Here is a 15,565-nt window from a genome sequence, read left to right on the forward strand (position 1 = left end):
TATTCTATCATTAACAATCTCTTTACAAGGCTTTGCACAGCTTTATAAATTGGCAAGGCTAATATCTGATGACGTTGGTCAGACATCAGGAAAACGCTGACCCATGTTCGATTCCCAATGCATGCTCCATATTCGAAATTCTAATTTTCTTTGCTTTTTGTGAAACTAAAAGCAACATTTACGTCGTGTTCTACGGCTTTTGATCTACCATAACATTTTATCTGCTAAGTACTCAACTACATAATATCACAAACTTTTAAACAACCTTCCGGAATAAAATCAGATTACAGGCCCGCATGTCAATCGTTCAGAGTTCTATACCTTCTCTGGACGTTGATAGTTCCATAATGCAATCAAACACTTCGTATCAGTGACTAGAAGCTGCGACCCTGTTACACAAAATTAAGAATGAAAACAGCCACTCTTGTGAGTGGGAGTTCTGAAAGTTTAATGTTTATAATCCATCACTCCAGTTGTATAGTGATTCTCGAACACATTTTGTTTAGCAGCTCTATAATCCTTACGCTATTGTATAGTTACTAGCTTCGCTCCAGTTAAATGCTTCTATTATTGTATTATTATCAGAAGCTTCATTAGTGAAAGTAATAATACCAATGCGCGAATTCAGAAACGCAAATAATACCAATGCGCGAATTCAGAAACAAACTCATTATTTCGAGAAATAAATTTACGAAAATAAAATACATAATAACGAATAAAAGAATATTCTGTATAGTTTAATCTAATAAGAATTTGTGATTATAATCACATATTAATTGTCCACAACATTTTCTGAGATTACCTTGTGGGCCGCATTATGGAAACCGGCGTGCTAATGACAGTTAAAAGTACAGCTTAGCTTTAAGTTCTTAAATAGGATGCAAAGTTAATGATTTATACGGAAATTACAAATAGGTCACCATTCTTTATTCATTTTTGTTCCATTTTTAAATGTTCACAGTTGGACTGCAACATGCGTCAATTTCAAATATGATGCACTATGATGTGTAAAAACTGAAAGAAAAACTATTATGAAGACAGCTGAAATATATGTTAAAAAATTCTTAAAATATTAGTCTACTATAGGCACAGATGATTAGCTTCATCTTCTCCCTATTTTCATTCCACAATTGCTCCATTAACGCCATATAACATTTCCGACTTCGAAAAGCCTCTGGATCTTAAATGGGTCGAGACAAAGTGCACGTCATGAATTTTTACACGAAAAGTAGTAAATTTGTAACGTACCTAGACTATTTAAGAACTTTGCTCGTCTGTTGGGCTTTAAAACGTAGGGCTCATCTTTTCTATAGGAATACTTACTCAGAACTAACGGCATATTATGGTTAATTACTCTGGCTTTATTTATCTAGGTTTTAATTCGTCATACTGTGCCGAAGATTTAAATATAAAATTGAACAAATTTAGACAAATGAATCCGTTAATAAGAACATTAAAACATGACATTAAACCAACGAAAACGAAATTTTACATTCATAGCAGTGTCAATGACAACCTATGGATGCCACAATTGGGCTTTGAATAAAACTGATAAAAGAAAAACAGAATCCGCTGAAATGAGGTTATTGATATCGGTAGCTGGATTTACCATCTTGGAGCAAAAAAGAACAGACATTCGCAAGGCTGAACGAAATTTATTATACGTGTATATACAGTTTGCTGCTATTTAGTCAACAGTCCGAAGACAGATCGGGACCCTCACAAGTGATACCAATAAGCCATCACTCATGAGGCAACTAGGCCAAGAGATACTGGGATAGGGTGGCCAGTTCCTTCCCCCTTCATTGCATACATCGCTGAATAGTTAGGCTATATAGCCTATTACACTAATCACACTTCACATATATCTTATACAGTTTAAACAAAAAAATTGCGAAACCAGAGATTAACTGATGTCAACATATTTATCGCAGCCTTTATCAAGAATGGACGAAGAACGCCTATCCATAATATTACTAAACTAATTATATTCATAGGATACAGAATTGTAGGCAGACCGAAAACAAGGTGGCAAGACACTTTCGCACGAGGACGGAACAGGCCATTATGCCTAATCCCTCAAGAAGAAGAATCTATCAATCAAAATCAAACAAGTCTGAGGATTTATATTATGTTATGATAAAGTAATCGGTGAAGAAGAAGAAGAAGAAGAAGAAGAAGAAGACGAATATTCTATCAATCAAGATCAAACAAGTCTGAGGATTTATATTATGTTGTGATAAAGTAATCTGTGAAAATAATTACCGGTACCAGTAGAATTCGTAGAGTTAGGATACACTAGCTTACCGCTGAAGTCACTACTCAGCGATTTGCCATTCTCATTCAATCTTTACATACTGCAGATTACAGTACAACCTACATTCGGCAACTGCGGACAAATGGCTCCGTGCAAGGACTCAAAACCAATCGACTGATACTAAAGGTCCGAACATTGGGTCCAGGACGTTGTATAAGGCTGTTTTTAATCACGAAATATTTGTGAAATATTCGAGCCCATTAAAAATTAGTGCAGATGGGAAATCAAAGTTCTGAACTGTGAAGTGATTAAAATATGTCAATGACCTCTAGGCCTAGCTAAATCATAACTTACAAAAATTACATTTTATACGAGAGAAAAAACTTTTTTAAACATAATAACACAATGAAACTATCCCTGGATAGCCTATGTTATAATAAAAAATCGAAAGAAACTGACACCAGCAGAAGCAAAACACAATGAATTGTCGTCGGTTGTTCACTTCTGGGGCATACACGAAATTCAAACATTCTCAGAAGAACTAAGGACGTTACAAAGTTAGAATTTTATTCCGAATTACAAATAGAATTAGAAACATCATACAGAAAGGATAGAGAACAACGGAACTATAAAATAACTTTAACATAGGCTATATACTGCAGAAGAAGAGAAGTTTGGGAGAACCCAAGAAACGAGGAACCAGACCGTAACAGAATGAGGAACATAATGAAATAGAATATTTTACAGAATGACAAGAAAAGGACACACACCTACTAAGACACAATGGCATTCATCTGCACTGATACACCTGTAAAGTGAATCACTGTCTTCCATGCTCTCCCCCAAGTAGACACACATCCAAAAATACGTTTATATGTTTCTTCTTACGGTTTTCAGTCAACAGCATTACCGTACATTAACTTGTAAACGATGGCTTATTAACTTTTTAAAACATAATGTGTCAGTATTTTCATGAACTTCTGTTTTAGACTAACTGTAAATTCTATATAGGCTACAAACACTTCATTTTCAACATCTGCTATTTCAGTAAGCTTTTCATATCCTTCCCTGCAATTGGAATATACGAAAGAAAAGAACACCAAGAACACAATTACAAACTTTAACAACTTTCTGCTACAAAAAATGTCACATAGGCTATCGGTAACAATATTTATTAATTGTTATAAAAATATCACACTAAACACAACGGACCACGAAATACATTAATAGAATCTGTAATTAACACTGAGATTAACATTCAAAAGTTTCCTTACTAAATTCTTGGTAATCTAAAGTCAATCATTTGGTATCCCCTTCAAAATCTAAATGCCCGTTTCAACCTTAACGGACAATACGAAATAACATTTCCCATCTTTACTTGCAGAATAAGAACAGACAATTATTCGAGACTTTGAAATGTGTCATCATTAAACATAAATGTCCAACAACTTAAATGAATTTCTAAAATCAGCAACAGCTTCAAGAAATTTTTGAAGCGTGAAGGTAGGCAGTGCCAGGAAACCATGTATTTTCTCTCCCATTTTAATTACATCCTTATTACCTCCTATTAAAGCAAACTACATTACATAATAACGTCATAAAGATGCACATGACACAAAACAATCAACTATACCACGCACATGGGCCATTACTAAAGGAAGAAAAAAAAATCCTCTATCTCAGAAAAGAAAGAAAACTAACTCAATAGTTTAAGCATGCATGTGTCATTCGTAAAGTTTAAAAATTTAAGTCTAATTTCCTACTAACATTTAACAAGAACCCTAACGTTACTTCAAAACTGATGGCTAGTATATAGTTTAATTTTCTTAATTTTGACTTACAAAATAATGGAGAGATGGGTAATGGAAAACTGATCATCGATAGTAAATTGTTGAATTTCCTGCTTCTACGCCTTTGTGAAAGACTGATATGTCTTTCAACCTCCCATTTTTTCATTCAGACGCAAGTCATATTACAGTTAATTGAAGAATATAGAAGGTATGATTCACTTAACACTAGCCTAGTTCAGGAAGTGTCAAGGCGTGTTTATAATTTGTAATCTTAATGAGTTAAAACTTACCAGACACACATATATCGACTCCAGATGTTAATCCATTTCTCAAGCACACCAATTTTTAATGCACTGTCATTATCAAGTCCTCTTAATTTTAAAAATTACAAAAACTATACGCACAAACATAGAAAATGGCGTTACCCATGTAGGCCTAGTCCACTGCCTCCTCCACAGTTACATGTTCCACAACTGCTGGAAAATAGATCTAGAAAGCGCAGAAATTCAGTAAATGCACATCTGTACCATAAGACAGTCTCAAAGTACTGATTTGTTCATTGGAAGACAGACTCCATACCGTTCGTCTATTGGTTTATTTTCAATCACGTGAGAAAGGAAGCAACGTCATGGCGGATGATACGGAGCAGGTAATTACGCTTAGTTCTAAACATGATTCATTAGTGTCATCGACGTAGTAAGTAGGCCAAGTTTCTTTACATATTTTTCAAGAAATAATAATATTGTCATAAAATTGTATGCGATTTGTTCTTACATTCATTATAATGTGATATAACCTCACTTTTAGCGTCATTGCTACCAACCATGTTTGCATTATTTATTACAGGTACCTGCGATAACTGTAAAAGAGCCTTTAGATCTCGTTCGTCTCAGTTTAGATGAGCGGATATATGTGAAAATGAGAAATGAAAGGGAGTTGAAAGGACGATTGCATGTGAGTAAAAATTACCTGCTTCATTAGCAGTACATTAGTCATACAGTGTTATCTGTTATGCTACTAATTTTTATTGTAGTGGTATACGCGGAAGATGTCTTCTTTATCTGGTTTTAAATTGAAGACCAGGACCAGATTGAGAATGGTTATGCAATAAACATCCTCATTTCGATGATAACTATTCTTTCTACCTTATATAAATCCCTTTTAATATATAAAAAAAAAAAAAACTTGTTTCATGAGAATTATTTTGTAGGGGTGCCCTTACAGATTGTATACATAATATTTTCTAAATAAGATCTTAACTTGCTAGTTCCTGGGATCATAGGTATAGGCCTATAGCAGTCTATAAAGTGGAAGCTTTGTTCTATATGTAACGTAACTAATTACTTTTACAATTTGTTTATGAATTACTGTCGAGCTTCAAACCAAACATTTTGTGCGTGAAGTCGAAGAAGGTGGCGTTAACACTTCTGCATATATATATCCAGCGTGTCGAGTGCCTAGCTATTGCTTTGGCTCAAAGAGCCAAGCATTGGACACCTGGCAGCAAGTAGAACACAGGTCAATCGATCACCCGGTTTCGGCATTGACATTGACATCTTCAGCAGTCCGACCTATTCAACCCATATATTGAGTCAATTTCTCCTGCATCCATATCCCTCGACTCTTGCTACGCTTTTGCTCAGCTGGTATCTTTCTAATCCTAAAGGCCTCGACTTACTCCCTAAGTGCAGTTCATCGGTTGCAGTAATAGTACTTTGCGTCGTGTTTCTTGGGCATCTTTAACATTTCAATTTATCACTTAACCCTGAAATTGACTAAACTCGCTCATACCAGTCTCCTACCAATTTAGGCTGCAAAGAAAAATGCAATGACCTGAGTCGATTTTGCAGTCTTCTGTGCTACTTCTCCTGGGCATGTTGCTCATGCTTTTGCTTCACCATCGTCTTGGCTGGTGTCTTCCGAATCCCAGAGGCTTTGGTTTGCTCCCTAAGTGCAGCTTGTCAGTCGCGATAGTACTTTGCGTCGTGTTTCTTGTTGGCATATTTAAAATGGTAAAATAACAGTAGGAAAAATGAATATACTCTGAGAAAATATGGATGGCTGAATACTTTCTGGTCAAGCCTCGTATATGCAATGGATAGGAATAACATCTTAAAATCCCTATGGATAACATGTCTTCTTAGCATTTTAATAATAATGTTATGAAGCTATAATAAGTACTTGGAAGACTGACCATTGGTAGGTAAAGAAGGGTGGACTGAAGGTACATAAAAACATATTTTGCTGTGTTTATTTCAAGTACGCTGAATTCAGTCTGGTTATTTAACTCCTTAAATGGGTTTCTCCAAAGTCGAGACCTAGTTAAATCGCTTTCTCCATACACGAAAATGTTAGATTACCCAATTTCATCAAAATCTTTAGGCCAATTTTGATGATAAAATTTACAAGTATAGAAATATACATCTTCGGAATATGTATTATATGTCTTTCTCGTGTTAAATTTTACCGTACCTGGTTAACATGTTTCGGCCTGCAATTGGCCTCCTTCAGAACTGGTTGTTGCTGGTCTTGGCACCTTTTGTTTTGTTTCCTGTGGGGGTGTGTTTGTGTAGTGTAATGTGGAGTCAAAGAGTGTGTGTTGAGAAACACATCCAAATGAGATTCTCAAGAGATGTAACTTAAGTCTTAACAAAGGATTGCATGCATTATGGGCCTATGTAATTTTTTCAGGCATATGACCAGCATTTGAATATGGTACTTGGAGATGCAGAAGAAACAGTTACTACTGTGGAAATAGATGAAGAAACTTACGAAGAAGTGTACAAGACAACAAAACGTAACATTCCCATGTTGTTTGTGCGAGGAGATGGCGTCATCCTCGTTTCTCCACCAATGAGGGCTGGAGTGTGACAGTGTCGAGTGGGGAGATGTTTAAGGAAATGCATCTTTCACTTCAACTGTACATTTATTTTTTATTATTATTTTTTTTAAGTTGAAAATGGTCAACACAAATGTAATACATCAGCTGCCAAAAGAGCAATAAAACAGTAGCAAAGAAACAGTTTGTATTAACTACTATTACATCTTTGATTGTTCCAGTAGGCATACCTATATTATCATGATACTGAAAAAGAATAGTTTTATACAAAATGTGTGACTACTTTTTCGCACTTTTCTCCAGATGTTATAAAAGAATTGGCTGTGTTTTGTATAATAGCCAAAGGTATGTTTCATTGAGTCCCTGACGTAGCATTTCTTCCCCAACAACCTCCCTCACCATGGTATGGTAATCATTCAACCACTTTATCTGTAAATAGTAATAATAATAATAAATATGCAATTTCAACAGATAAAAACGTTGCATGGAGAAGTTACAAGGATTTGATCACTGAAATGCAATGCATGTGGAACATCAAATCAGTTAATTTAGCACTAATTAATTATTGGTTCGTTGGGAATTAGCATATTATATATATCGTCGGTTTCTTGGTAAAAGTGACCAAGTCCAAAATGCAAAATTGTTGGGAAAAGGCATTTAAAGGTTTAATGATCCATCCAAAAATGACTGTACTTCTATAGATGTTAGCAGTAAATTATTTTGAAGGTAAATGTGCTATATTTTTAGTTCTTAATATAAAATTATGACTTAAATTTTCATAATACTTGCAAGCCTTGGAATGTGACTTGGTCACTTTTACCAAGAAACCGACAATATATATATATACACACACATACATACATACATAGCGTTCGCCTACGGGTGAGGCCAGGAAAGCGGCATGTACTGATACGCCGCTTTGTGCGCGCAGTTGTTGAGACACACTCGACAATCAAGGACATCAAGGTCGACAAGTTATCAGTTGTGAGCCAGATGTTGCAGTATTTAAAACGTACAGTGCAGTTTCTTGACACAGTTGCTTAAATATTCAGCGTTGTGTAAAATTTGTTAACAATGCAAAACGCAAAATTCACACTTGAACAGAGAGTTTTTATGTATGATGCATATGTGAAAACAGAGTCATGTAGAGAGGTGCGTAGGCAATTTGAAGTGAAATATCCAGGTGCTCCAATTCAGGGTAGAGAAACTGTTAGACATCTTGTTAACAAATTAAGCGAAAACGAAGAGTATTGACGGGAGAAAAAATTGATGAAATCAGTGCATTATTTACACACTCTCCTAATAATAAATCTCTAAGACGTGTTTCACAGGAAGTTAGTGTTTCAAAAACATCAGTCCTTACTGCTGCTAAACTTTTAAAATTAAAGCCCTACAGAGTATAGTATAGAAAGCGGAAGCTTACGGATAGACGATTCCCGCAAGCGACACCACAGGCAGGCCGCTTTCCTGGTCCCACCCCTAGGCGAACGCTCTGTGTATATATATATATATATATATATATATATATATATATATATTCATTTTTAAATTATCCAAAAGATGTCCCTGAGAAAAACAAAATTTTGGGGAGAGAGTTCTCTTTACAACTACACAAATGGCTTGTAACATGAGATAAAATTGGTCATTTTTCAAATGTAATTAGAAATTATACATTTAGTGGTACAACAAAAGTATCAAATTTATAGGTTTATTTCCTTCAAAGACAGTGTAACTCGAATCTAACAATTAAGGTTAGTTTGAATCAGCAACTTTTATGGTAATGCAAGAAATCAAAAACCACAGCACTTAGATCAAGATTTCATAAGATCCAAAATAGTTATGGCGAACAAAATTATACAACAAACAAACACTTTCAATTACCTGGAGTCCACACTATCTTATGAAACAAAGAAAGATGTGACAATAAACTTCTCTTAATTTTTGCAAATCACAGACATCATGAATAGAACTTTCAAACCCTCCACGACTTTACAAGAAACTTTGTTAAAATGATATACTAGCACATTAACAGTAGGCTTACCTACACTCCTGTCTGGATGTGAAATCTGGATTTTGAAACAACGAAACAAATCAGGGATCCTTGCAGCAGAAATTAAATTTTTAAGGAAAATGTCTACATACTGTACACATGACAGGATCACAAATATAATGAAGACATTCACAATGAATTAAAAATTGAACCCATTTTGACAGAAATTAATAAATACAAATATAACTGATTCCAACATGTATGGAAAATATTCAGGGACAGAATTCCACAGTTAATCCTCAAGTACAGATCACAGGGCAGAAAAAAATCAAGAGCATCCAGTGAAGATACTTTTGGATGAATGAGGCCAAAGGATGATACAATAAATAAGAATTCATAATCTTATATGAGTGCATATTAAATGAATTCATTTATATATTGTGACTTTGAAATTACAGTTCAGAGAAACAAACTGTAGACAGTATCATTCCTAACTTGAAAAAGTAACTGAATTGTGAAATGTACAATTTTATTTCTTTGAACTAAAAAACATTTTGGCATAACAGTGTTAAATTATAGAATTGTCAATTTTGAAAGAGAAAGATCTGTCCCACAGTAGCAATTTTTTTAGTTTTTGTAAAATGTATGTGGAAGTGCATATCATTTATAAAGCACTGATTTTCTTTTTTGGTCATGTTTAGCCCAACAGTCAAGTTAACCCCATTTTGTTACCAGTAACTAAGAAAATTTCTCACATGATACATGATTTGTGTTATTTATGTAAATAACCATTTGGAGTAATACTATGTGTGTGTGTGTGTGTGTGTGTGTATATACTGGGTGTTCATTTCAAAGTGTGTCATGATGTCACTGTTGTGAGTCAGTGATTTGAAGCAAGTTTCAGCTTTTATGTCAGAGAAGTTGCCTATTAATCATGGCGTTCAATCTGAACTTGAGAACGTGTACAGTATAACTTGAAAGTCGTAGCAACAGATGGCGGTCTAGTCTGTGTGCTACCATAACCTCTTTCGAACTGTGTTTTGCACGGGCAAGTCGTACGCAGGGTATTTGTTATCATTGGTTGCATATGGCAACATTCCACAACACAAATCAAATGCTCCGTGTCCATGTTGACCGTCGAAGTTAATGTCAACAAATACTGTATGTAAGTAATCGTCTTAACCCTCTCCCCATATCCCGACAGTAAGAAAAAAACTTACCTCAGTACGTGTTTCCAAACAGTTCACATTCCTGCCACTACCGGCATTACCGTACATATAGGTAAGTACTCTTCAGAATGAACGCCGTACTTGCTAGGCAACTTCTCTGGCATATACGTAATACACCTCTGTGGAAGTGTAGGAAGATTGAATTCTCTAGGCTCAACAACTAGCCACATGATGGCATACAGTGAACCATGACACACTTTGAACTGAACACGCAATATATATATATATATATATATATATATTTATTACACACACACACAAATAATAATAATAATAATAATAATAACTCCTAATTTGAGATCATACCTGTGTTTTACTCATGATGTCAGGATTGATCAGGTTATGCTCGTATGGCACCAGAGTCACAGGTTTGAAAGTGAGATAATTTGGATCAGTTCCCAACTGAAAAACAAATATATGTACAATTGTGTAACATATGAGTAGATCTGAACATGTTATGAAAACAATATAAATGCAAATCATTTGATGTAAAATTACGTCTATATACAAAAGAACTTTGCCGAACTGAAATTTCGGTTAATCTGAAAGGGTAATGGGGGAAATGTAACGAAAATTTTAGCCAACTTGATCAGATTGCAATCATTCCTTGAAAATTGAAGTAAGATGTTAAAAAATACTACACAGTTTCTTTTCCAAGGTACAAGGCTATAATATCAATGTGAAATATTATGTACTTAAGTACGCAGAAAGAACTCTCTTAAATAATGTTTTACAGCATTAATATAATATGTAAAAATATTAAATTTCTAATGGTGGTTGAATTTAGTCATTTACTTGAATACATATACGATGAAAGAGTAATGGAATGGAGAAAAATTCTCTCCAGCGCCGGGATTTGAACCCGGGTTTTCAGCTCTACATGCTGATGCTTTATCCACTAAGCCACACTGGATACCCACCCTGGCGTCGGACAGAATCGTCTCAGTCTTAAGTTCCAACTCTTGGGTTCCCTCTAGTGGCCGCCCTCTGCACTACGTCATAGATGTCTATGAACATAGGACTGAAGTCCACACATGTGCTGAGGTGCACTCGTTATGAGTGACTAGTTGGCTGGGATCCGACGGAATAAGCACCGTCTTAAATCACGAAGTGATTTACGCATATCATATATATTATTTTAATGTACCGAAGTACATATATTTCCATGCAGATATTCTGCGTCATCATACGATGAAAGAATAATGGAACGGGTATCCAGTGTGGCTTAGTGGATAAAGTATCAGCATGTAGAGCGAAAACCCGGGTTCAAATCCCGGCGCCGGAGAGAATTTTTCTCCATTCCATTACTCTTTCATCGTATGATGATGCAGAATATCTGCATGGAAATATCATATGTACTTCGGTACATTAAAATAATATATATGAATACATATAGATATGATTCCTAAGATACGACTAAACCACGAAATTGATAAAAATGTTTCTGAAAACTTAACAAACAAGCAGCCACAACACTTTAATAAGCACTACAGCGTGTTAAGTTACAATAAAGTAATATGATGCATATTGGGTGAATATAAATAAGGTATAGCCTACATTAGAAAATAGAACTTCAGATAATCCAAAAATTTGCTAATAAAAATTTTTAACTGCAATTCGGTTTAACGAGGTTCTACTGCATCTATCAGTGGTTGCGCACATACACTTACGACTGCAGTATCCCCTATATAGGCTTCGACTCCAGAAGCAATTAAAATCATAGAAGAACATATAAGAAAATGACACTTTTACCTAGAAAATTAACTTTAATATGCATTCTAGCACACTATGCAGTACAGTAAACCCTCTACTTAATGAACTATTGGGGGCAAAGGAGTGTCTGTTAAATCGCGATTTTTTAAAACAATAATGTGTTTAAATATAACACCAATTTGAACATATTAATTTTACATGCTTATTGTACATGCCATTTTTCTGATGCTGACATCATAATACCGGTAATAATGGATCACCAGGTCACATAGGACTAATGTACATTGCATGGTGTGAAATCGCAACCACAAATAATAATAATAATAATAATAATAATAATAATAATAATAATAATAATAATAATAACAACAACAAAATAAAATTTAATAATACAAATTTCCGCAAAAAATTGTCCATTGAATCATGGGTTTACTGTATATATGAAAATGAAATATGAGACATATTGGCAAAAAAAGTGTGGAGTAGATAAAATTATTTATAATTATTTTTTTATTTATACTGGCAGAGTTAAGACCCTAGGCCTTGTCTTACATTTTACCAGGTCAGAAAGTACACAAGCAGTAAAACTGAACAAAACACTAACATAATACAGAAAATAACACAACAAGAGTTGACACTGTACAAAATGAAAATAATACCATAGGCTAAGAGAAAAAAAGTAAAAATACAATCTAAAGACTGGAATATACCATAAGCAATTCAATTGGTACAAATACTTAACAGAGAAAACGTAAGGAAGAAAACAACAAATGTGATGTAATATAATAAAAAAAAATCTAAATTTAAATAAAAAGCCAAAATAAAAAGACTATGATAATAAATTCATCTGATAGTCAAGAGAGTTCAGTGTTGGTGAACAGGAAAGGAAGAAAAAGATATTATTTACAAATGTGTCGCAGAGAAAAGGGCTTATAATTGAAGTGAATCTGAATTGGAAAAGTACAATTTTAGTTTATTTTTGAAACTGGATAATGCCCGACAGTCTCTGACATGCTGTGGTAGAGAGTTCCAGAGATGAGCTGCAGAGACAGTGAAGATGAAGCCAGAAATGAAAAATCTTATGCATTAGTAAAATGTCTAACAAAATAAAAATCCGAGAAATTTGTACATGACTTAACTATTTCCTGATTTATCAGAAATGATTTAATGACATTTATACAGATTAGGAATTTAGTGTCCAAATTGTGTATTAAATTAGGAATTTAGTGTCCAAATTGTGTGTTATGTAATACAGTACATTACAATATTGCATATAATCAGTTATTTGATCTGAATATATTTGATGATGATGATGATGATGATGATGATTTAATGACATTTATACAGATTAGGAATTTAGTGCCCAAATTGTGTGTTATGTAATACAGTACATGACAATATTGCATATAATCAGTTATTTGATCTGAATATATTTTGAGATGAAAAATAATTCACGGGTCAGTAGATATCCTTGCTAACTATATTATGAATTCTGTCTTAATGATTTTTTCTCTAGAAACTAGTGACATAATTTCAATTTCACTCACTGTGGTGTTTGCCTGCACAACAGTTACAATGTTCTCCAGTCTGATTCCGAACTCATTGTCCTGGTAATAGCCTGGTTCTGAACAGAAGAAAAAAAAAAGCTCTAATTACTACACATAAGGAGAGACTAGAGGTACTATAGTCGCAACGCTGTTATTCCTGGCATGACTCCTCCTCTTTGCTTACGTCTTAGGAAGTGAAGGCTCTATAAAGTCTAGGTAGGTAATGTCGTTCGCCATTTTTGTTCTTTCGTTGCTGAGCTACCAGACGAGGAATCTATTTGCCACACTGTTAAACATTATCATGTCGTAGCTCCTATGATAATAAATCAAACGCACTGTAATTCAGCAAATAATTGAGCGGCAAATAACGTCCTAGTGTGCTTTCTGCGAACGCCAACGAAAGAGCCAAAATGGTGGGCGATTATATTAAGTATTTAGCGAGCCTTAGGAAATGTATAACGTCATCATCAGCGAATCACAAGACGCACACGTTTAAATGTAGCCAATCTGCAACGTGATTGGCTGCCGGAAATAAGAGCGACGAGACTAGAATTACAAATGCAGCAGACCAAGGTCACCTGTGGCTTGCCAATAGATAAAGGAGGTCGCAGTGCATGCACAAAGAAGCAATCTCGAAAATGCACAAGTGATATTTGCAAATGTTGTCTAGTTCCTAAACATACTTCATAAATTCGGAAGTGGTCTCAATATAGAAGAATACGTACAGTTAGTAGCAGCCCACATCAATTGCATTTAACATGCAGTGCTGTAGATCTCTAGGCACTGCGTCACCTAAACCACTTTGAGGACTTAGTAATGATTATGCAGCATTGAAATAATACTCATTTGATACAACTGTGGTGACACACGTTTCTGGAACTAACCCACAACTCTGCATTATGGTATTTGGTCACCACAGAAATACACCACTGGTAACCCGCGGCTACGGTGTGACATCACATTCATAGTCATAACATGGCCAACATTGAACAAGTTTATATATAAATGCCTCCATCGTATTGGAGTACTGAATTCACCTAAATGTTTACTGTGCACCAGAGAAGAGGACATGGAGATGGAGCACCTGGCTAATTGTGAAACTCTTAGGACATTTGTGGACCTTCCATCAAAATATTGGGAAGCAAGAAGGATGATGACTTCATTGTTAAATCCAGAGCATTAGATACACACACACACACATATATATAAATGCACGTTTAACATGAGTTTAATGTAGCAATTCCTTTGTTTTTTACAATTTTGAAATGTATTTCTATTAGGTGATTTTCAAGATGGCCATGACTAGACCATGATAATTACGTGACTCCGATTCGTGCTGAAGCCTGTCCTCGTTAAGCACGTGGTACCCTCAGCGAATAGCAATTATAAAGAATGGACAGAGAATGGATTTTGCGTCTGCATTGGACTGACACCATACTTCAATCCTTTTGGTATTATATTTGCCTCTTTGTCTCATGATATGGTTATTTTCAACATTAAACTTGGCTCTGATTGACTGGACGGTGTGACTTTTGGTGTTCCAAATAAGTACTTTAGTACGATTCTTGGCATCTCTCAGTGCAGTCCCTACCCGGAGATCCGATTGAGGGACTATTTTACCTCCGGAGAATTTTACACTGAGGGACTTCATGAATCAGAAGCATGAAAAATATAGTGGGACTGCATTGGTGTTAATGCAGCTTATGTGGGTACCTCTTTGTTACTTGTTAGCTTAAACAACAAGTTTAAGCCCCCTCACCACGACAAGGTGAGTATCCACCGATCAAAATACCCCTCATTTCTCGTGAAAAACAACAACTGAATAGACTACAGTGGACTATAGTGGACTTTATGCTGTCAACAAACAGCTGGATACATTAAGAAGATTGATTGATTGATTGATTGATTGATAAAGAATGGACACTGAGCGAATTTCCCTGGTCTGTTTTTCTGCGTGCGAGCACTTCATTAGCGTATAATTCCATTTTCAAATGCTACAGGTCAACGTAATTGAGCACCTGCGAACGGTGGAACAGCAATCCTGATCACTGGCAAGTCTGCTGAGAAGTATTTCTGCTGTCGACTGCTGGTGCGATATCAGTGCCAATTCTAGGGAAAAAAGGCAGAACCTCCCGCTGATGTAGACAGAGTTGGTTTGATGGTCATTGAAATAAGGCACTATTATACTAAAGGTACCGAC

At 35.2% G+C, this 15,565-nt stretch overlaps 3 protein-coding genes across 5 annotated transcripts in view; 1 reads left to right on the top strand and 2 right to left on the bottom strand.

The window, feature by feature from the left end:
- Positions 1-4,522, bottom strand: part of SCAR (wiskott-Aldrich syndrome protein family member 3 SCAR) — a 192,727-nt gene extending 188,205 nt beyond the window's left edge. Inside the window, exon 1 of one of the 3 annotated variants that reach the window (XM_069844021.1) lies at positions 4,338-4,522. The gene's annotated coding sequence lies outside the window, so the exon portion shown is untranslated. The remainder of the gene's footprint in view (positions 1-4,337) is intronic. The other 2 variants (XM_069844019.1, XM_069844020.1) reach the window with 2 other exon arrangements.
- A 40-nt stretch (positions 4,523-4,562) lies between these two features.
- Positions 4,563-7,067, top strand: LSm3 (U6 snRNA-associated Sm-like protein LSm3). The gene is made up of 3 exons (XM_069844022.1): positions 4,563-4,696; positions 4,894-5,001; positions 6,739-7,067. The coding sequence occupies exons 1-3, from the start codon at positions 4,676-4,678 to the stop codon at positions 6,916-6,918; spliced, it is 309 nt and encodes a 102-aa protein (XP_069700123.1). The 5' UTR covers positions 4,563-4,675; the 3' UTR covers positions 6,919-7,067.
- LOC138712353 (xaa-Pro aminopeptidase ApepP-like) overlaps positions 6,955-15,565 on the bottom strand; it is a 61,931-nt gene continuing 53,320 nt past the window's right edge. The window contains exons 13-15 of the mRNA XM_069844017.1: positions 13,366-13,442; positions 10,412-10,507; positions 6,955-7,315 (exon numbers count right to left, since the gene is read on the bottom strand). Coding sequence (XP_069700118.1) covers positions 7,193-7,315; positions 10,412-10,507; positions 13,366-13,442 — 296 coding nt within the window. The 3' untranslated portion in view covers positions 6,955-7,192. The remainder of the gene's footprint in view (positions 7,316-10,411; positions 10,508-13,365; positions 13,443-15,565) is intronic.

This window comes from Periplaneta americana, chromosome 13 (genome assembly GCF_040183065.1).
Source record: "Periplaneta americana isolate PAMFEO1 chromosome 13, P.americana_PAMFEO1_priV1, whole genome shotgun sequence".
Lineage (NCBI taxonomy): Eukaryota > Metazoa > Arthropoda > Insecta > Blattodea > Blattidae > Periplaneta > Periplaneta americana.